Raw genomic sequence first — 22,849 nt, forward strand, 5'->3', positions numbered from 1 at the left:
ATTATTATTATTATTATTATTATTATTATTATTATTATTATTATTATTATTATTTTATATAGCACTGTAGATTTGCACAGCGCTGTACATAAAAACAACAAATATAAAAGAGTAAATCTGCCTATGGCATACAATCTAAGAAATGATAGGTTAACACAAATAAAACACATAGCAATACAGGAAATGGTTCAATAAAACAGGCAAGAAAAAGAACATCAGATAGCAAGTGACAATCACGCAATGTCTGGGAACGCTTCTCTGAACAGGATGGTCTTCGTTTTGAAGCTGGTTAAAGAAGTGATGGCCTTTGCTCACGGGGGAAGAAGGTTCCAGGAGTGAGGGGCAGCAAGTGAAAAGGGGCGAATCTGAGATGGGGCAGAGGAAATCCTGGGCTGGGGCAGCAGACCTTGACTACCAGAACAGAGGGCCCGAGTGGGACATTATCCCATGTTGGGAAACCTGGCTGGATTGCATGCTCAGGGTCATTGGCAGCATTCTCTGAAGATGCTAGCCACAGCTGCTGGTGAAACAGCAGGGAAAAAACTGTTCTAGAACACGGCCTCATAGCCTGAAAACCCCATAAAAAAACTCAGGGTCATTTTTGGAAAAAATTGGCCAAAAGGATGATCACCACTATTAGCACCACCTTTAATGGCTGGCTGAGTGGATGGAAATGGACAACATACCTCACTTGGACAGCTATAGGGCATCCACTCTGATGCTTTTAGCCTTGCTATTGTGTTATTGTCTGCAAATTACACCACAAGATTGGCATTATCTGCCCCAACTCCCTATTGAAAAGGTTATATTCTCCCTTGTTTACATTTCTCCTCACCCTCAATCCTAGTATCAGCTGGTATTACTGGATGTGGGGAAAATGTTTGGCCTTCCAGATATTGCTGGACTATATTTTCTTCACCCTTAAAATCTGAAGGGCCACAAGTTCTCCCACCTCTTCTTTCTCACACTCCGTATCTTGTGCAGTAAGGTTACAACCAGAAGTTGTTCTGATTCTAATTCTGCCCTCTAGAGGGCATTGGCACCATACCATATTGCTGCTAGTATCTGTTGGTCTGGTATCATGTAGCATGGAAGTCACAAGTCATGATCTGGTCAAGTCCCCTCATTCAGACTGCCTTGCTGCACCAGTTTGGCCAAGTGACCTGCTCCTTACTAACTGATTCATGGAGCATCCCAGGTGCATAATATGGGAAAAGCTACTTATAAAAATGCATCTCAGGAAGTATGCTGAAAGCTACAAAAACTCATGTTAGTCTCAAAAGTGCTGCAAGATCCCTTTCCATACTGGTTTTCCAGAGTAACGTGGCTATGCCTTTGAATTCAGAAAATGATGTTTTCCAAGCTCCATCCTAGGCTCTGTTGTGTCTTTTTCACAGCAAAATGACCCACTGATGTGATATATGAGAATTCCAGCATTCACTCCATCTACCGGTGTCTCAGTGTCATTGTTAGGTCAGGATGAACGAAAAGTCCCCCAACAGCTCAGTCCTCTGGAATTAGGCAGCCAAGCTGCTTTTCTTCTGAGGATCCATCCCTGTGGTGATGGCATACAATCCATATGCATAGCATAGGCACACATGCAGAACTTTTATGATATGGCAAATATATCTTAACACTTTGTATGCACCATGCATGCACTCAAACATGTGGTCCATTCATGCTAACCATCCTTCCAAGCTAATTACTCATATGGTATTTGATTTTATTATAGTATATTGACATGATATACACTTTGCTTCTAGTCACATTTTCATTTGTTTTTATAAGGATCATTCCTTTACCTTCCCTAGTTTAGCTGGGTTCTCTCTCTCTCTCTCTCTCCATTTTCCTTGATATAAGTCAGACATATCAGATGATTTTCCAATCCTATCTCAAGAACTATGACCACATTGCTCTTGTTCTTCATATATGGGGAGTAGCTACAGAACAGAATCTTTCAACATGTAGTAGCTTAAGGAAGAAGCACAGAATCTTACAGCTGGAAAGAACTGATCTTAGGCCATCTAACAGGTGATCTTTTGAAACTTGAATGGGTCCTGAATTCATCCAAACTGTTCTTCATCTGAAGCCCTACCCCTGTGATGATGTCACTCTGCATTTGAACAGGTTGGATAGGTCCCATCCTCCACTCTAAAGAACCTGACAGTAATCTCTGCCCTCCCACATGATTTGTGAGACCAAACAGATATCAAAATAAGCTTTTATGCCAACAAATTCACCTGCCAGGATAGAAAAATGTTGGAATCTCATATATGTTGCCTAAGTCATTGAAAACAGGTGATGAAGGAGAGGCACTACATTTCTTCTGATTTGGTAGGTGTCTTTTTGATGTGAAATGAGAGGGTGCTTCAAGGACCTCTATATAATACAGGTTCCCAATAAATGCTGTTGAGTTCCAGTTCTCCCTAGTACCAGCCGGCATGGCTAATTCTGGAGGATAATGAGAGCTGGAGTCCAACAACATAGGGAAGGCTACAAGTTTTCCACTCTTGCTCTAAAGTGTGTTCCTATTTTGCTCTAGGATTGAGAGATCATTGACTGCCAGTTGGTCACTTATGTTCTAAACCAACCCCATCACCACCACCCTCAACATAAAATAGGCTATATATAAATTATCCCAGAAGGAATGCATCTAGTGTTTCCTTGTATAGTCAAGAAGTCTTTAGAACTCAGCCTTTAAGCTAGTTAAACAGAAGATTTAATAATTTCCTAATTTGCTGTGTTTCGGACCACTTCCTATCCTCTTTTCTCCCTATCTCTTATATATCCTGTCTCTTGTGTTAGTTTAAAGCCTTGCCTGTGTGTTAAAAAGGGTTCATCCATTCTTATCTGAAATGGCCTGTGTGGTAATAACTGTTCTCAGTTACATACCTGAAGCTACATGACCAAAATTGTGTTTTTATGGTTCCAAAACCACCTTCAGCTAACTACTTCCCTTGCTGCTGACTTGGTAGTTGGGGACTAAATAGGAAGCTAGAAAAGTGGATGCCTTAAAACCTACCTCAAATTCATCATGTATATAGGAACACAAGAAATTATAGAAACACAAGAAATTGCTATACTGTATATCAAACCAAAGCCCCAGTCCATCTAGCTGAGTAGGGAGAAATACCATGCACATGTTCACTGAAGGCAGTGGTGCTTCATAAGCACAGACAGGAAGAGCTTAGCATGGGACAAAGTCTTCAGAACGTTTTGACTGTAGCAAAGTGAGTGCAATATTTCACCCTTCAAAAATGCCCCATGGACACACAACTAAGTGAGTTCTCGGTAGAAATGCAATGTGGGTCTTAGCATTCAGATGTCTCTTGGCTAGGGTTGCCGTGTCCTGCCTGGGGGTGGGACATTCATGGTTTTTAACTGGTCGGGGAGGTCCCGTCCCGGTTTCTAATTTGACCCGGGTTTGCCCTGGGTCAGGTGGCTGCCACTGTGGTGGCTGCTGCGGCCGCTCTTGCGAGCGGCCGCTGTGCTGCCCTTCCTAGCGGCCACTCCAATGGCCCTTGAGCACGGCCGCTCCAGTGGCTGTTGCACACATGCGCTGCCTCCAACTGGAGCGGCCGCTAGCAAGGGCTGCTGGAGGTGGCGCATGCGCGAACAGCCACAGCAGCAGCCGCTAGCAAGGGCCGCTGCGCCTCAGTTTTGCCAAAATGTCCTCCATTTTGATCACGCCTAAGAAACATGCATTTATATTAACACTTTTAAAAAATTATTAATTTTTTTGCATGTCCTCCACTTAAAAAAAATGTCCTACACATTATGTGTAATTTACGGTTTGTATGGTGTGTAAATTGTTTTTTTAATTCAATAAAATTTACAATTAAAAAATGTCCTACATTTGGGAGGTAAAATTTGTCCTACATTTGTCCTACATTTTTTCAACATTTGTCCTGGTTTGGAGGTTGACAGTTATGGCAACCCTACTCTTGGCAAAACAGTCCTAGAAATTTATCACACTGGGAGATCCCGAAGAAAAATGGGATTTAAAAGAGATTTAAATCAACCCCCCCCCCCCCCAAATGCGGGAAGTTTATCAGACAATGTCGCAGTTAAAGTGAAATAACGTGAAGTTAAACCAAATGCAAAGCAGAGAAAACCGGCAGCTTTTTACTTTTGGAAATATCCGAAAATAAAAAACTGCTCATTTTCTCTGCTTTGCATTCAATTTAACTTCATGTTATTTTACTTTTTTTGGGGAGGGGAAGGTGTCATCCAGTGTGATAAACTTCCTGTATTGCGGGTTTTTTAAAAATTCAAATCTAGTTTAAATCGTTTTCCAGCGGAATCTCCCTAGTATGATAAATTTCCTAGAGGTATACCACAGGACTGTTTGTTTTTGTTAAACCTATCTTTTCCTTATGTATAATTGAACCATTTGTAGAGTAAAAAAGCATCTCTGGTTCATATTATATTGGCTCCACATCACTATAAGGCTGGCTGGATTTTCCAGCAGAATGTGGGACCTGCAGATCATGCCTTAAATGAGTGAAATGCCAACAGAAACTAGAACCTGTAGGTAACAGAGTACTTGGAGCAAGTTTTGTCAATCTAGGTACTGTACTGGCTAGGATGATGTAAACTATGATCCAGCACATCTGGAGGGCACCAGGTTGTGGAAGGGTGCTCTAGAGGTGCACTAAAAGAACTCACAATGTTTTGACTTGACACGCATCGTAGTGTAATGAGAGCTGTTTCAATGTAAAAGAATAAAATAGCAAACACCTGTGTTTTCCACTAATACATTTAGACCCTAGATAAGATTAAGATTTATAAGAACCTCAAAAATAAAATTCTGCAGTTGTATCACTAGAACTGGGAACAGTAATAGTATCAGGCAAATGAGAATGGATTTAGAAGGGTGTTGCTTGCGAAGCATCATCAATGACCAAATGCAAGCTGGAAAGAATAGTCCCACCCATAAGTCTATGAATCCCTTCTCTTCATCTAGCACCATCAGAAAATTGTTGTAGCTCCTTCTCTTATGATAATGCTATATGTAGCATTACCATAAGGGAAGAAGCTACAACCAAGCCCACATGAGCCTGGCTAAAACTTCCTTTGGCTTGACTGGTGATGAGGCATGATGTCAATAGTAATTTGTCAGAACCTGGAGAGCCATAGGTTCCCCACTTTAAATGATGCCTAAACTCCTTCATGTTAAGCTCAGAACTGAGCAAAAAACAAAAACAAAACCCAAAATATATTTTCCATTTAGAAAATAGTTCAGCTTCCTTGAATGCAATTTCAATTATATTTCAAACCCTGTTCTGCCCATAAGTCTGTCACTGACAAACAGTTAGGATCTAAACCTTTCCCTGACTCCCCTCTTGCCTGTCTGCTCACCTGTTTGCCATCCTCCCCAGGCTCTTCCTCCCTGCAATTGTTTTTGGCAGAGATCATAAATCAAGGAGATGGACTGTAACTTTACACAGAGTTAGATGATAATTGTGCATTGGTGAACTGCAACACTGCACAATTGGATGTGTGCATTATGAAATGCATGTCTGCAGTGTGCAATGCACACATGTATGTTCAATGCACAATGGTACCACATACACAATAGTAGAGCATACACAACTCTACTTCTATAACCTTGAACTGAATACAGAGGTTCCATATCAGGTCCAGGTGCTTCTTGGAGAGAAACTTTAAATGTCTGTAAGTCCTTAACAGGCGTCCAGACTTTATTGTTACTCCAGCCACACAGACAAGGGAAAGGGGGAGGTCTCTTTCTCTCCTAGCATTCTTCTATGGCTGCATGTCACATGCAAGGGGTACCAGAAAATGACATTTCCCAAAACTACTGGCATGGGTCAATAACTGTGGTGAAATTACATTTCCAAGTGCTCTTCACATCTGGCATATAATGTGCCAAGCATCAGCCAGTAGTGAAAATACATTCTCTCCCCACCCTTCACTTTTCGACCATACAAAGGCAAAAGTGTGAGAAGGACCAGGAGATGGTGGGTAGACAGATGGGAGGCAAGAAAATGGAAGATGTCTAATTTCTTCTCTGGCTTGGGTTTTTATCTGATACAAAGAACTGTCAGAGTCACAACACTTGTCTCTCACCATGTGGATCTGTATTGCAAACTGTGGAGAGACAACACTTGGATCTATTGCTCCAAATTTTAAAAGAAATGAAAATTGACCCCATGAAAAGATTGTTAGACAAGTCTTTCCTGCACACTCATAAACTAAGACTTTGTATTTGGGCATGGAAAGGAATTTACCATCAATTCACATTGACAATACCTTCAGGAATTTCTGCCTCCCACCCGCTTTCCATGGATATCTGTTACAAGTCTTGTGCTTGAGCCTTCTGAGGTTCCATTACTTCATGCTTTTCATAGAAAATATGTTTTCGGTGTATCAAAACAGGAGCAAAAATGTTTTTGAATGGGAAATACACATCTGTAAACAAGTAGAAATCTTGGCTACTCACATCTCCCTAACTTGTGTCCTTTATGTGTTAACAAATATGCCCGTCTCCTTCAAAATCATGGTGGTTATTCTAGTACAAACAATGGCCATTCTGGGAATGTGTGCACCATGTGATGACTAAAAGCTAGGAATGTATCTGCCTTGGTTTCTCAACAAACTTCTCATGGAACTTTTTGCTCACTCCTCCTTCGTTCTTGCAATGCATAGTGATGATCTTCTAAATTAGATTGAGACTTAATCCAGACAAGAGGACCAATCCTGCTACTCTGTAGAAAAACCAGCCTGGGATTTGGAGCCTGTTCCGGATGGGATTGCCCTCTCTCTCTGAAAGATCAAGTTTGTAGCTTGGGAGTACTCTTGGAGCCAGCGCTGCTCACAGAAAGCCAGGTTGTTGCAGTTGCCAGGAGCACCTTTGCTCAGCTTCCACTGGTGTGCCAGCTGCACCCTTTCTTGGGAAAGGCAGATCTGGCCACAATGGTTCATGTCTTAGCTACCTCTCAATTAGACTACTGTAGTGTGTTCTATGTGGGTTGCCCTTGGAAAATGTGCAGAAGCTTTAGCTAGTGAAAATGCTGCAGCCAGTCTGGTGTCATGAGTGCATTTTAGAGGCTATATAACACTGATCCTGCAAGAACTACCACTAGCTTCCAATTTACTTCCAAACTCAATCCAAGGTGCTGGTGTTGACCTACAAAGCCCTAAATGACTCAGGGTCAAGAGATTTGGAAAGCTGCTTCCTCCCATATGAGTCTGCTAGAAATCTGAGACCTTCAGAGAAGGCCTTGTTCTGTGTCCCAGCATCTCATGAAATTAGGTTGGTGGGTACACATAATAGGACTTTCTTCAGAACAGCACCTCAGCTATGGAACCTCCTACCCAAGGAGGTTAGGCGGCCTCTATCTTTTTTAAGCTTCCAGTGGGCAGCCAAAACAGTGCTGTTCCAGAAGGCATTCAGTGTTTGAAATTGCTGTATTAATTGGTATTTATTTGTTTATTGCCCTAGGAGCCCTTGTGGGCTGGGGGGGGGGGGGGATGCAAGAAATACTTTTAATATAATAATAATAATAATAATAATAATAATAATAATAATAATAATGCCTAGTCTTATGCTTTAACTACTTGCATTGCTTTTATCCAGAGGCTTGGGCTAGTAGTATCATCATGCTGCTTTGAGCAAAGAATGGTGAAAGGTAAAGTTCATCCATCTTCCAGACTGGAACCTCCTCCTATCAATGATGCCATCAGGACAGGACTTTAGGACAGATGTCCAGGGACTCACTTAACATTATGTACAGGAATTCAAGGCCCAAATATAAAAAGGACTGGCATGCTGCATTTTGCAGAAGACTATAAACCCGTTAAGAGCCAAAAATCATTTAACTGTACTGTTTTTATGTGGCACAATTTCATGGAAATGTTTCCAGCTCATTGCCCTGCTAATTCTTTATCTAGGCATTGCCCTTAGGTAGTTACAAGTTTCTTGTAAATGGAAATAGGCATACACCTTAGTCTTGCATCACCCTGGCCTCTTTTCATCTTCTGAATATGGTTGGTTGTCACCAACCCCAGCCACACCCAAGCATAGCTTGCAAGCAGGTGCTTATAGACAGTGTACAGTTTATTGGGTGTGTGAGGAAGGGTGATTCTCCAGCTGGAAGACAGAGCGGGTTCAAACAGTAGACACATATTGGTAAAACAAGATCAGAGGTGAATCCCGGTCCAGTCAGGCTGGAGAAGGAGGAGGAGGAAAGGGAAGCAATAATCTCACAGGCCAAACCAGCAGGCACAGGGTAACTGTACTGATATTTTTTAACCAAGCAAGCAACTACCAGCAGGAGATGCCATCTTGGGTAAAGGCAAGCTCCAAGGAAGATGGCAGTTGCAGCAGGAACTGCCATCTTGGTTAAAGGCAAACTCCTAGGAAGATAGCAGCCATACTGAAGAGACAAAGCAGTGGTGAGGCCTCTGCCTTGTCTGTTTTCTCAGAAAACATGCAAGGGTGTGTTACTACTGACAGTGTCATCAGCCAGGTTGAGTAGTGCCCTCTGCAAAGATGGCTGTCCCCACCTCAGTCCATGTTCCCAGGGGCCACCATGAGAAGGCTGGATGAGAGAAAGTAGAGGGAAGGAGTACAGGGGAGGCCAGTTCATCCATAAAGGCTACATCTTGCTTTATTGGCAAGGCTTAAAGTGCATAGGAGTGAAAGCAGAGTCCGAGGCAAAATGAAAGGAGTGGGGCTGAGGACAAGGTGGGGCCAAACCAGGTCCCTGAAGAAGGATATCCTCCAAAAAAGGCCACTTGAGCTGCACAGAGAGGGAAAGAGGAAGAAACAGAAGAAAGAAAAGGACAGAGCATCAGTTAGTGGAAACTAGTGAGAAAGAAGTGCTTAGTGCAGTTGAGAGAGGCTGAATCAAGATATTTTGTGGCCTCAATAGATCTCAAAACCTCAGTGGTATCCAACCACAAGCTGCAAGACAGGAACATCAGGGAAATGGACAGGTGAGAGGATATTTAAGTATCCTTTTCCTCCCCTGCCCCCCTTCCTCATTTCACTGCTTTACAATTTTTCAATCATCATTTAACTTTTTCCAGGTCTGATGCTGAACATCTATTTTGGCACAGAAATATATTTTTTTCAATTCCTATTCACTGAGCCAGCATGATATAGTGGTTTGAGTGTTGGGCTATGACTCTGGACCAAGGTTTGAATCCCCATTCAGCACAGAAACCTGCTGGGTAACCTTGGGTAACATTCTCTCAGTTTCAGAAAACAGACAAGGCAAACATTATTTGAACAAATCTTGCCAAGAAAACCCTATGATAAGTTTGTCTTGGGATTCCACTAAATCAGTAATGACCGGAACGAACACAACAATAACAATAATCCATTGCTATCTTCCTTACCTTGGCAGTGAATACAAAATAGGAAGCAAGTGCTATATTGTCCCAACACTATTTTCTCATTAGTCAGCACAAAAAAGATTGTGTTTGAAAATTGAAGTCTTCAGTTGCTCCTTTGCTTTTTCTCATTCCTTGCTCCCATTTGCACACCCACATACAATCCCATCTAAAATTTCCCTTCCCTGACCCAGGAGTATAGTTACAGAGGGGCAAAATGAGGGCATCCCTCCTCAACTAAGAATTCCACAAATTATTCCACGAATAAGAATTCACCATGAAAGTTTGTTTCAGTCCCTAAATTTCTAGCATTTCAGAGAGTGTTCATGCCTAGAACTCTTATATTTGCTGAGTTTACATTCCCTTGTTAACTGTGCCTGTACCATTGCTTCAAATGCCTAAGCTGTAATTCCAAATGCTTAACTGACATTTTAAGTTACTGCAATGGTAGAAATTTGGAAACTGATAGGTTGGATGGGATGTGTGTGTGCAGACTTCTTATGTGGGGGGAACTGCCCTCATTTTACTTCCCCCATAGCTACACCCCTGGCCTGATCCAGGAACTGTGTGTTCCTCAGCCTATGTTTCCATGTGCTGATGTCATGGAATAAGCCCCAAGTTCAAGTTTTGAGAGTAATAAGTTTTGCTACTATGGCCAAACCATCAGTCACTCACCAACACAAGCTGTGCCATCTTCATTGGGCTCAAAGCCCCGGTTGCAGCGCTTGTTGCTGCGGCAACGGTATCCGCCATATGTGTTGACACAGACGGGCCTGCCCCTTGGACAGACAAAGGGAAATTCTGCACACTCATCCATATCTAAGAAGAAGAGAACAGAGAGAAATAGAGAGATAGAAAGATAGCATGATGCAGGCCCAGCACAGAATCTAATGACACATAGCTGCTCAACACCACAGTGGGTCTGATGCTTTATTCTCACAGTGCAACCACATTGCCATCATGAAATACCAAAAAGCCGGCATTCCACCCTGTGGAGCTCAGTTGCAGGCAAAGGAAAAATCGCACCCACATGCTGTTCTCTGGGCTACCTCACCAGGTGACTCACCAACACACCTCCCGTTCTCGTGCTGAGAGAATCCTTGGCCACACTGTGAAGAAACAAGAGAAATTTGTCATCAGCACTTAATTTTCCCCTCTGGCTCATCTCTCTCTATCTTGAATTACTCTAAGATGCCATTTTCATGGAGCTGAGGAATTTGTATGGCTGCAATTTCTGTTTCAGACCATATAGTAACTAATGTGGTAGCTCCCACTTTTGAGTGTCTTCAACAGACAGTCAATTCTGAAAGCCCACCCCCCACCCCGCCACCAAGTGCTTTAAAACTACTGGGAATATGAGAACAGGGCATTCAAGACCCAAAAGATCTTATTATTTCTCCAGTTATTCCTCACAGCCTCAATTTCTTTGCTTCTATGCACCTATTTCTTTTCAGTATTTTGTGATGGGCAATTTCACTGTCTCTCAAGGAAAAAAGGTTGGTTGTTACTCCAGAATGCTAAGATCATTGATGAAAAAGGTTACATGTTTTGCTGGTATATGTAATTCTTATTTCACTGACCAATCTCATCATGGTACCTATGACTTGATATAAATAGAAATAACAGTAGTCAAAAAAGTGATGCTCTTGTCCTGACTATAATCATGCACAGGGGTGTAATAAATTTTATGGTACAAGTATGCATCACAACAGTCCCCATAACTGTGCCTCCAGGAAGACTCCAAAAATGCATATAGCTTGTTTTGATCCATTATCAACAAATCAATTCTAGCAGTTGTCAGCTCCAATGGGAGCAAGTCATTTAAAAACAACAAAACAAATGGGTTTTAATTGCCAATTTAAAGCAAAGACACCTCTAAATACTTTGCATTACCATAGGCTCACAGCAATGTATTGTTTGTGAGAAAATGAAATTCAGCTACTGAGAGAATTACAGATAAATGGGGCAGGGAGACTGTGTTGGTGGGGAACCATACCATTGTCTCTGCACATTTAAAAAAAATCACAGTGCTTCAATACTGTGAGTCCTAGTTCGACTACTCTACTGCTTCATGGTCTTTTTGATTTAGACACACACCAGTGGTACTGACAAACATAGCCAAGGACTAGTGGGGATGATAGTGTTTGTGTCAATAAACTGATGTGCCATTTCTGTGGTGTGTTCAATCTTATATACTTGAAAATTCATTTTAACTCTACTATTGTGAGGACTGCAGCTACATTCAGAGGCAACAGCAAAGCGTGAGTGATGGCAGATTACATCATTTACCCAGCTAACCAAGAAATGCAAGCATTTTGACCCTGAAATCCGTTCTTGTACTATACCACTGATCATGTAGTGGCAACAAAGCAAACAAAAGTTCCTTGGGACTATACTTTTTGTGGCTTTTTCAGGCTATGTGGTGGTGTTCTGGAAGAGTTTATTAGTGACATTTTGCCAGCATCTGTGGCTGGCATCTTCATCTTCTCTGAAGATGCCAGCCACAGAAGCTGGTGAAACGTCAGGAATAAACTTTTCCAGAACACGGCCACATAGCCCCAAAAAACCACAAAAAACTATGGATGCTGGCCATGAAAGCCTTTGCCTTCACATTCCTTAGGACTGCCAAAATTAAGGGGACGAAGGACTTCTGGGAGTTTGTACCCTTCGTTGTCCAGGAAAAACATCATGGCAAAGGGAAGAAGGCTACTATCCTTCCTGTGTCCTCCAGAGAAGGAGCAGCTTGATGGAGCTTCCTTATTTTCCAGGAAGCAGCCTCAACCTCCAATTTCAAGCTGCCTTTGGGTTGTAGAATAATAATAATAATAATAATAATAATAATAATAATAATAATAATAATATAATAGCTTTATTTTTAACCCGCCTTTCCTGGGATCAAGGCGGGTCACAACAGCCAAAAACAGAAGAGAAGAACACTTTGGGCTCTGTCTCTTCCTCCATGCAGAAGATAAAGAGATGCAATGCCAACTGCAGCATCTCTATCCAGGAAGACCAACAGCAAGAAAACATTGGCTCCAACTGGATACAAATGTCTGTTTACATCCCCCTAGAGTTTGAGTATCCCTTATGTGAAAATATGAAAACCAAAATGTCACAAAATCCAAAACATTTTAATGGGTTGCTGAGATAGTGACACCTTTGCTTCAGGCACAAAAACTATTAAAAATATTGCATACAATTACTTTCAGGCTATGTGTTATAATGTGTATATATAAATGAATTCATATTTAGACTTTGGTCCTATCTCTGGGTTATCTCATTATGTATATGCAAGTATTCCAAAATAAAAAAAATAAAATAAAAATAAAAAATCTAAAATCTGAAAAACTTCTGTTCCAAAGCATTTTGTATAAGGGAGACTCAACCTGTACTTTGTCCCAGAATTGTCATATTGACCTCTTTCCTGTATCTTTCCCTTCTACTGCCTTTCTCTTGTGTATCACACCTTTTGGGTTTGTAAGCCTGAGGGAAGGATCTATATTTCTTTGCTTTTTTTATTGCTGTGAATCATTTTAGGAAAGAATATCTGAAACAAAACTATAAAAATATATAAAATAGAATAATGACAAATTTTATGTGCATAATGTATTCCTTCATTTAAAAATACAGGTGGAAAGGTGTTGCAGAATTGTTTCTCTCTCTCGCCATTTAGCTATAATTCATTCCTTTACTTGTTGCTGAGATTATTTTCTTCTCATTACACCATTCCTTGCTGGCTGCCTATGGCAATGTAATGCCACTTCCTATATAGGTATACTTCAATTAACAAAGTAGATGTCTTCCTAAACATTATTTCTTTACCAGAAAATTTGTACCAGAGGCAGAAATAAAATGATGCAGAATGGAGATAGCTTCCTACACCACAAAAAGGAAGATCAGTTCAACATATTTCAGAAGCTTCCCCATTTAAAAAAGAAAACCCTAACAATATGCACACATGACCAGATAAACAAACTGTCTAGAGACCACTTAAAGGTGTCTCCATAATGCATTCAGGGATTTTTTCTTTCTTTCACAAGTTTTTGCTGTTTTTATGATTTCCATTTTTGTGGCCAGATGTATAGATCTATGCTTTAGAACAGTGGTTCCCAACTCTTCTAATGCAGGACCCTTTAATACAGTTCCTTATGTTGTGGTGACCCCCAACCATAAAATTTTCATTGCTACTGCATATCTGTAATTTTGCTACTGTTATGAATCAATGTAAATATTAGTTATTATTGTTTATTTATTTACAGTATTTATATAATACAGTATTAATATCTGATTAATTAATTAATTTTAATTATTATCAACCACTAATTATTAATAATTACTAATTAATTATTGCTAGTGGCTAATTATTAATAATATTAATAATTAATATTAATACTATTAATTCCACCCTCTGCTGCCGCCACCTTGCTCTTTCTTGGGAGAAGGCCAAGCAGTGGAGGAGCCTTGAGCACAGAGACCAGATGTCATAACCAGAACGGAGGGGAAGAAACCACAAAATGTAGGATATTCATGAAAAAGGTAGATGCCATTACAAAATAAAAGCTAAAAACAATAATATAAATCCACAAAATTTAAATGCACAAAACCCCTCCTAATACCCCCCTATGCTATTGTGCTCACACATCCCTCATCCACCTGGCAGCCCCCACCTTAGAGGTGAAAGTCAGCTGGAAAAGCACATCTTACTCCAGAAGAGAAGTATACTTGAGCAGTTTGCACTCTATGTCTTTTCAATTTATAATAACAGCTACAAAACTGAATAATGGTAATAGCATATGGGCCACTTAGGTCCAAAACACACTGCAGAAATAATCCAGTTTGAGGCCAGTTTAACTGCCCTGGTTCGATGCTAAGGAATCCTGGAAAGTGTAATTTGTGAGACTTCCCTGTCAAAGAGTTCAGGGGCCACAAAAAACTACAGCTCCCATGTTCCCTAGCACTGAGCCAGGGCAGTAAAAGTGGTCTCAAAATGGATTATTTCTGCAGTGTGTTCTGGACCTTACTTTTTGAAAAATAGTCAAGATTTAAATGTTGCTTTAAAAATTATTTCCATCTCTCAGCTATAAGCTGGTTGGAGAGAAATGAGAGTGTTGGGGGGAAGGACTGCCAATATATTGGGTGATGCATTCTGGGGTATGTACAATTTGTGGCCAAGTAAGTCACACTCTCTCAGCTTCAGAGGATGGTAATGGCAATCCCCCTTTGAAGAAACTTGCCAAGACCCCATAAGGTTGTTTTAGGTTCGCCATAAGTCAGAAAGGACAACAACAAAAGTCTGCAATTATTTCGTATTGGTACATGGGAATAGGAGCCAGGGTGATGTAGTGGTTTGAGTTTTGGACTAGGACTCTGGAGACCTGGGTTTGATTCCCCATTCTGCTATGAAACCCACTGAGTGCCTTTGGGCAAGTCACACTGTCTCAGCCTCAGGGGAAGGTTAATGGCAAACCCCCTCTGAGCAAATTTTGCCAAGAAAACCCTGTGATAGGCTTCAAGAAACAGCCAGTGTGGTGGAGTGATTTGTGAATTGAAGACCAGGGTTTGAACTGCCGCTTGGCCATGGAAACCCATAGTTGTCTTAGGCAAGTCACATTCTCTCAGCCTCAGAGGGAGACACTGGCAAGACCACTTCTAAATAAATCTTGGCAAGAAAACCCTGTGACAAGCCTTCCTTAGGGTCATCATAATTCAGAAACAATTTGAAGACACCGAACAACAAGAGCAGTAACACCACTAACAGGGTTTACTCACACCTCACCAGCCTTCACACTGGGATGCAGCCATCCACTGGGGCAGGGAGCGTGGGGAGCCAGCAGTGCCTGGCAAACTTTATCTCACATTTATGCCTGAGGAGAGCCCAGAAACTCCCACTGCTGAGGGGGAGCAGGAGGGAGCAAAGAGGGAGGGGATGGAGCAAATTTACAATCCCAGAAGTGCCCACCTGAGCCTCCTCCTCCAGCTCCTTCCAGCTCAAGCTGCTGGTGTGGGGCTCTTGCCCCATGGGCTTGGCCATGCTGGGAAAACTGGCAACAGGCTGACAGCCACCATGGCTGCCACAGCCAAGCCCATGGGATAAAAGCCACTTCGATGCCAGCCTCTGTTCAGTAGCCCTGCAGTGCTGGGCTTTGGTGTCTCCCCAGGAGGAGACCTGAGTTTGAGTCCCTGCTCTGGTACGAAACCCTCTGGGTGACAAAAGCACATTTTGTGACAACAACACTTTAGTTATTATCTGTCTGACATCAAGGTCCCTTTTTACTGTTTTACCACTTACAACCACTCACTCTGATCAGTTTTAAGGTTGTTTTGGAAAAGGAAGCACTATAGAGCAAGAGAAGCAAAAGTAGAACTCCCTGAGGCTTGGATGGCATTCTCATGGAATCACTTTAACTGTACATGTCCTAATATAATGCAGCTACACATTTAACAATATATATATTGACATTCAGATCTGAATGTATTTTAGGGATCCTTTCACACTACAGGATTGTTATCCCAAGGACTGGCAATCTGCACCACCCCGCTCTTTTTCAATATCAAGTTGATCTCAAAAGGGATGCTTTTAGGCATGTAACTGAGAGGGCACCCCCAGTGAAGGAAACTAGGCATGATATAAGGAAATCCCACTGGTTCAGCATGAGGAGAAAGCTAAAAGCACATAGCCAGGATAGTTCAACTAAGATAGGAATTTACATAATCCCTTCGGTGATAGGAGTGATGATGAGTAATAGACCTTGTGCTTACAAATAAACAGAAATTGAAGTACACTTCCCTCTGGAGGAAATATTCCAGAGACATTTGTACTGATTGTCTTGCCATAAGTTCCCTTCTTATTCTTGTCTCCTGGAAAATTCATTTTAACCCCAGAATCTGCCCCGGGATACATTTTGTTTTATAACATGCTTGCCAAGGCACCACCAATTTGGTCTTGTTTTCAGATCAGACAGACACTCTGGATATTATTGCATGCCTAAATAAACTGTCCTTTCCCTGATGGGATAAGGTCTCCTTACAGATTGCTATTGGGTGTTATCGCACATCAAAACACTGCTGATGCCACCAGGTGACTACAACCCATTCCCCAGCCATGCTTAGCCCACTGATTTTGAAGTATGGAAAGCTTCCGTACTACTAAATTGGCAGGCTAAGTATAGCTGGGAGATAGGATGCCTGTGGGTTGTAGTCACCCAGTGGCATCGGCAGTGTTTTGGTGTGCGATAACTCCCGATAGCAACCAGTAAGGCAACCTTATCCCATCGGGGAAAGGACAGTTTATTTGGGCATGCGATAATCTCCTCTGTCTGTATTCCATCTTACTCCTCAGCATTGGTAGCAGCTGATAAGCCACTTCCATCTTACAGAACCTTCTACCTCCAGTTGGAAACTCCACTTCTAGAACTGGTACAGTATTATCCTCTGCAGTACTTATCTGCTACCACCTTCTATGTTAGTTTTTGAATGTGAATGTATAAGGGTGCTTTTTGTGACTGGTGAGGCCCTTTGATCTATAAATAAAACTACAGGCCCGTACAGACAGGCCAAAATAAAGCTGCTTTGAGTCACTTTGGAGGTATGCTGTTTAAATGATGCATGCATCCTAAGAGGTCAGAAGCTGTGCCAAAGCTGTGGTCCTTAGGACTGGAGTGTAGCTTTGGCATGGCTTCTGGCCTCTTAGGAAGCATGCATCATTTAAACAGCATACCTCCAAAGTGACCCAAAGCAGTTTTATTTTGGCCTGTCTGTACAGGCCCCACATTTAGACCTTGCATTCTGGAGTTCTGTTTCTCAGAAATGGTATACGCAGGCTTGATCTCTGCTTTTAGTCGTCCAAAGCCTTCTCAGTAGCTTTACTTGAGCTATTAAAATTCTCATTTTGGGTAAAAGAATTATAGCACTATGATTCTACTCTTTAAACAGAGGCTGGATGGCCATTTGTTGGGGGGTGCTTTGATTGTGAATTCCTGCATGGCAAAGGGTTGGACTGGATGGCCTTTGTTGTCTCTTCCAACTCTAGGATTCTGTGATTCTGTGACAACATCCTGTGGAATCCTAGGAGTTACAGTTTAGGGGGAAGAATTTAATATTGTCAGCCAGAGACCTCACAAAGCTAAAAATTCCAGAATTCCATAAGATATTGTCATGGCAGTGAAAGTGGGGCACAGTGCTCTAAACTGTGCAATGATAATTTATTCCAAAATTACATGTGGGGTTAAGTTACTGGTTCCATTCTCCTTATATCTGCTTTTCTTTTTCTTTTCTTTTCTTTTTTAAAACTCTTAAACGTCATGCGTTTTGTGTGTTTTTGTTGCCCAGCCCCTTTCTTTCTGATACCTGATGAACTTCCCCTTATGCTCTCCTTCTAAGAGGTCTAAAGACAAAACTATCAGGGGATTTGTAAATGTTATGCAGTTCCTAATATGCACTACACACTACTCAGTTCTAATGCTGGAATTCCACTTTAACTGCCATGGCTGCATCCTGTGGAATCCTGGGGTTTGTAGTCTGATGCAGCATTAAAGCTCTCTGGCTGAGAATCCTAAATCCCTCATGGAACCCCAGGATTCCACAGGATTGAGCCATGGCAGTTTAAGTGGAATCACAGGGCCATAATGGTTGTGTGAAAGGTCTCCTGGAAAGAAGAAGTGACAAATCAAGCCATGCCTACCACCATCACCCTGTGAGAAGTCCTCCTATTCAGAGCTCTCTCAAGTAATGCCGTTCAACCCCCACCTGCCAGAAGGTACGTCAGAGGAAAGGGATTGGGGAAGGATAAAGGCTATCTTTTTATTCTTCACCAACCTCAGGCCTTTACTCACTGTGCTGTTTAGTACTAGAAGCAGAGGGCTGACAGCTTTAAACTGGACTATTTTATAGCTAGACAGCAGGGTGGCTGGGGGCATGCAGTTCTGGTAATGGAAAGAGCATCCCTCCAACCCTAATTCCTCTCCAGGACACTTATTATATGATGTCAGTAGTTTGAGCAGATCAATTTCCTTTCTTCCTCAGCCTTCCATTTTCGCAGGTTGAGTTTTCAACTGACTCACAGATTTGCCTGTACCAATCTGCTCTCGCCGAGAAACTTAATTGATAGACTAACACTGTCTGCCTAGCTTTTGCTTTCTTCTTATTGTTCTCCTTGCTCTGCTCACTTCTGTTTTTCTGTAGGCTCAGCTGGCATTAGCATTGCATAAGATTACCAGTTTTTGTCAGGAAGGTTTGTTTTGTTGGAGGGGTAACTGTAATTTTCTTAGAATCTCCAAATGTGTGTACACCGGTATACCCAGGATGCTCCTTGAGCATGGAGAATCCACTAAAGCTTGGAAAAATTAGTTCCTTGGGACTACAACTCCCCAAATCTGCCAGCCAGCATGAGCACATATGCTGACTATGCAATTCTGGGAGCTATAGTTCAAACAAATAAATTTTCCAAGTTCAATCAGTATCATAGGTACAGTTGTCCCATTTTACTTCAAAACTGGTAGCAAATTCTCCAGGGTTGAGTGCTTCTTAGAGGGACTTAAAACAAATGTGGATTTTGCTGAGCTGGCTCTACCAGTACACAGAATGTGGCAATTATCTCAGGTGGCAGACTCTGTGAGGCAGTGGAAGCAGCCTCACACCGATTCCTCCTGAGTCCCCTTACCTCACTTTAGCAACGCTCTTTGTGTCATACAGTTTTCCCTGCATCCCTTAAAGTAGTTTGCTGCCCTCAGGCTAGTATTGCTAGTGTTGATGTAAATATCAAATCCTAATCTAGTCAGCTTCGGTATATGAAATAGCATGTGTGCATGCCACATTACCTGTTGCACCAGGCAGTTAAATTCATGGCCAGGCTCTTGCACTGAATTGTTTCTCTATAGCCTCAATTCAGTTGCACATGCAGTGCCACTACACATGCAGAAGTACATTCTTGGTCAATATGTAGTGTCTGCTCCTGCTTTTAATGGCTGTAACACTCTTTCAGTTGGGCATTCAGTTGTACAACATTACCATTCAACACAAGGGTCAGGTCATGTAGCACACTCAGTGTGTACCCCCTCATTGGCAGAGATTTACAATATGGATCCCCAGTGTAATATATTGGGCAATATTTTGTAGCTGCTGTTGATTCCTGAAAAAGCTCATTTTTTCGTTCATCTTGATTTGGAACGGATGCTCTTTATCCACTGTTGCTTTATTTTTCAGGGGATTTTTCTTTTGCATTTTCCCTAAACTACACGCTTCTGCCATTTTGTTTCTTGGTGGCCTTGTTTGGCTCTGTTTCTTTTGGCACAGGGTGCTGAGTTGTTTATTAAAGGCTGTGATGATTCCTGACATTGCTTATGAAAGAAACACAGCATAGATTGGCAATTTGCCTCACTAATGGGACAAAAGCCTTAACTCTGTTGGCATGGAGCTTTCGTTGGGATGTTACATAGTTATTTTCCTGGGAGAAAGAAAACTGATTTGAAGTGGGGAATTTTGGGAAGGATCCATTCCAAATCACTTACATGCAGCGATTAAAGGTGGGCTCACCTCAAGAGGAGGTATTACAGGGGGAGACTCTGGAGTGTCCTGAGGATAGGGGATTTCCAGCACAGAATTCATCTCGGTGCTTGCTACAGTGCGAGTGAAAAACTTGCCATCTGGCCAGACCACCTCCAAGCTGCTGGGCTCATCCTGTCCTATAGGGAAGAAGGGCAAGGAAGAAGTGAACAAGGAAAGAAAGTGCAGCTCATTCATGTGATGGATCACTGTCACAGTCCCATTCCTTCCTGATAGATAGAGCTGTTCACCAGTGGAATTTATTACCTTGCAAGGAAGTGGCCTCTCTTTCATTGGAAGTTTTTAAACAGGTTGAACGGCCATTTTACAGACATAATTTATCTGTGGATTCCTTCAGTGGCAAGGAGCTGGATGAAATAGTCCTTATGGTCCCTTCTAATTGTATGAACCCATGAGAGTACTGGTATATACTATCCTATCCTGCTTCTCCATTTTAATAACATCTCTCTGTCACCGCCATGGTCGCTGAGAGATTCCAGGACCTATAGTTCAGAAAATAACTTTTCCAAGCTCTTCCAAAGAGATGAAAGAATTAGGGGTGTGATGGAGATCATGTTCTCTCATTAACCACTCTGAGCCCCCATCCCCATCAGCACAATTCCCAGGCACAAGGCCAGCTGTGAGCAGGGTCGTGGGGCACTCTGGCGTGTAGACCCTCTGACTTTCTGAGCCATTTGGCTTTCGTCCTCCATCTAACCTGGCCATGCCCCACTAAACTCAGCCACCTTAGGGCTGTGGAAGAGTAATGAGGTGTGGAGATACACAGTGCCTTCTGCAAGAACAGCTGGAAGGGGCAGCCAGAGTGCCTCCTGGCAAGACATGCTCTCTGGAGATTCAGACGCCTGTGCTCCTCATACATTTGATTATTTGAGGAAAGGGAAATAGACTTTCCAAGCATTTTGAAAGGAAAAGGGCTGTGGATAGTAAGGCTTCCTTATTTTGCAGAATCTATAGTGGAGACAGTAACAGAATCAGAGGGATTCAGGATTATGGCAGTACAAAAAGAGACACAGATTTCAGACTTAGTACTGTAACTTTTTCAGACTACAGTTCCCAGATCTCCACTCCCCAGCCAGAATGGGCACTGGCTATGCCAGCTGGAGGAACCTACAAATTGTAGTCCCCAAAAGAGTAAAACTTCCAACTTATTCATTGGGCAGGGTGAGAGAAACCATGTAGTTATGACAGTTTAGAGGATGGACAGGACATGTTTCCTCCTGTGCCTCTTGCTCTTGCTCCTAATCCTCACTCACTCACCTAGGCCAAAATGGGCAACAGGCTCCATCTCACACAAATACCCAGATCCTCCATCAATGATGCGGAGATGGGCACCACTCTGCCGTGTGAAGAGCACTACTTTAGCACCACGAGCAAATGCCCCAAAGCGTGTGCGTGGGATCACCCGCAGCCAGTTGTTGTCAGCACCCTGTTGAGATGGGCAGACAGACAAACAAACAAACAAACAAACAAACAAACAAGGTGGGCATGAAACTGATGAGAGTTTGATGGGATCATACTTGCTGATAGGTGGAAGGGCCATCAAACTCTAAATACATTATGAAGAACATATCTCCAACCTCACCTCATTGACTTTGAAGACGGAGAGTGGCTGTGCCATGGACTCGCCATGTGACAAGATCAGGTCCAGCCTGCCATCACCATCAAAATCCACCACAGTCCCTCCTGAAACGACACTATTTTGTTAATCAGAGGTTTATTTCAGCACCTCCTCCTCCTCTGCAATCACAGATGGTCAAGGAATATAAACATTTTTCAACTCTGCCCCCTGGTTATTCCCAAATTAGTCCTGACTTGCCTGCAGAGACACTGTCCATCCATGTGCCTGTTTGCTCAAGAGGCTCTTCCTCTTCCTGTTACTCAATCCTTTGTCACTGACAGCAATTTTAACCCATCTGCTGAAGAATTCAGCATGTCAATCAAGAGTTCACCATCTGGGCTGTGGATGGCAATCACACACAAAGACTGCCTTTCTTTGATAGTTCAGCCCAAATGCTGAATTCTTGATCAACATTCTGAATTCTTCAGCAGAAAGGAGATAACGGTGCTGTCGGTGATAAAGGATTTCCTTGATAGTGCTTTAGTGTCAGGCTGGGAGATCTGAGCTCAAATCTCCACCTAAAACTCGCTTAGTGACCTTAGACTAGTCACTGTCTCTCAGCTTAAACTACCTCATAAAGTTGTTGGGAAGGTAAATTAAAGGAGGAGAGCCATATATGCTACCTTGAGTTCACTGCAGGAAAAGCAGGATGTAAATATACATGACCATACAAGCAACCAAGCAAGCAAGAGATATGGAGATTATCACACCCAAGTTTACCATGGTTAAAATGCCAATAAAATCTCCAGAAGCATGAAGGTGTGATAACTGGTTGCACTTCTGAAGTGTGATTGAAGCATCCCTTCTCCTCCCCCATCAGCAAAGCATTCACGGAGCAGCCATTTCTTCATAATGGAAGTTCTCGTTATCGAAGAAATGGCTGCTCCGTGAATGCTTTGAGGACGGGAGAGGAGAGGGGACACTTCAATGATGCTTCAGAAGCATGACCAACTATCACATCTTCACACTTCTCAAATGTTTTACCAATGTTTTATCCACGGTAAGCCTCCTGTGTGATAAGCAAAATGTGTGGCTTTGGCTAAGTGAATGTTCTACCTGAAATGAATTAGAAAGGTCTGGTGAACCCAGGAGTCCAGGCTGCAAGATCTGTGACCCCTTCCCTGTGTTTTTTTCAAGTTTCTGCTGCACAGGCACTACTGTGGACTCCTTGGGACATAAGGAGGTTCTGAATTTTAGGGCCAGTATTCAGACTTCCTATAGATTATGAATAATGCCAACAGCAGTGGTGCCATCAGAACATGACTTTGGGGCAGATGTCTGGAGTTCTGCACAGCAGAGTGAAAAGAAGTC

The 22,849-nt window shown here is 42.3% G+C and overlaps 1 protein-coding gene across 3 annotated transcripts in view; it reads right to left on the reverse strand.

The window, feature by feature from the left end:
* CRTAC1 (cartilage acidic protein 1) overlaps positions 1–22,849 on the reverse strand; it is a 52,773-nt gene that overhangs the window by 2,072 nt on the left and 27,852 nt on the right. Inside the window, exons 10-15 of one of the 3 annotated variants that reach the window (XM_042459480.1) lie at positions 21,503–21,603; positions 21,178–21,346; positions 19,891–20,039; positions 10,427–10,469; positions 10,036–10,179; positions 8,066–8,190 (exon numbers count right to left, since the gene is read on the reverse strand). In XM_042459480.1, the coding sequence (XP_042315414.1) occupies positions 8,186–8,190; positions 10,036–10,179; positions 10,427–10,469; positions 19,891–20,039; positions 21,178–21,346; positions 21,503–21,603 (611 nt within the window). In that variant the 3' untranslated portion in view covers positions 8,066–8,185. Of the gene's footprint in view, positions 1–8,065; positions 8,191–8,615; positions 8,766–10,035; positions 10,180–10,426; positions 10,470–19,890; positions 20,040–21,177; positions 21,347–21,502; positions 21,604–22,849 lie in introns of those variants that run through there. The other 2 variants (XM_042459479.1, XM_042459478.1) reach the window with 2 other exon arrangements.

This window comes from Sceloporus undulatus, chromosome 3 (assembly GCF_019175285.1).
Source record: "Sceloporus undulatus isolate JIND9_A2432 ecotype Alabama chromosome 3, SceUnd_v1.1, whole genome shotgun sequence".
Taxonomy (NCBI): Eukaryota; Metazoa; Chordata; class Lepidosauria; order Squamata; family Phrynosomatidae; genus Sceloporus; species Sceloporus undulatus.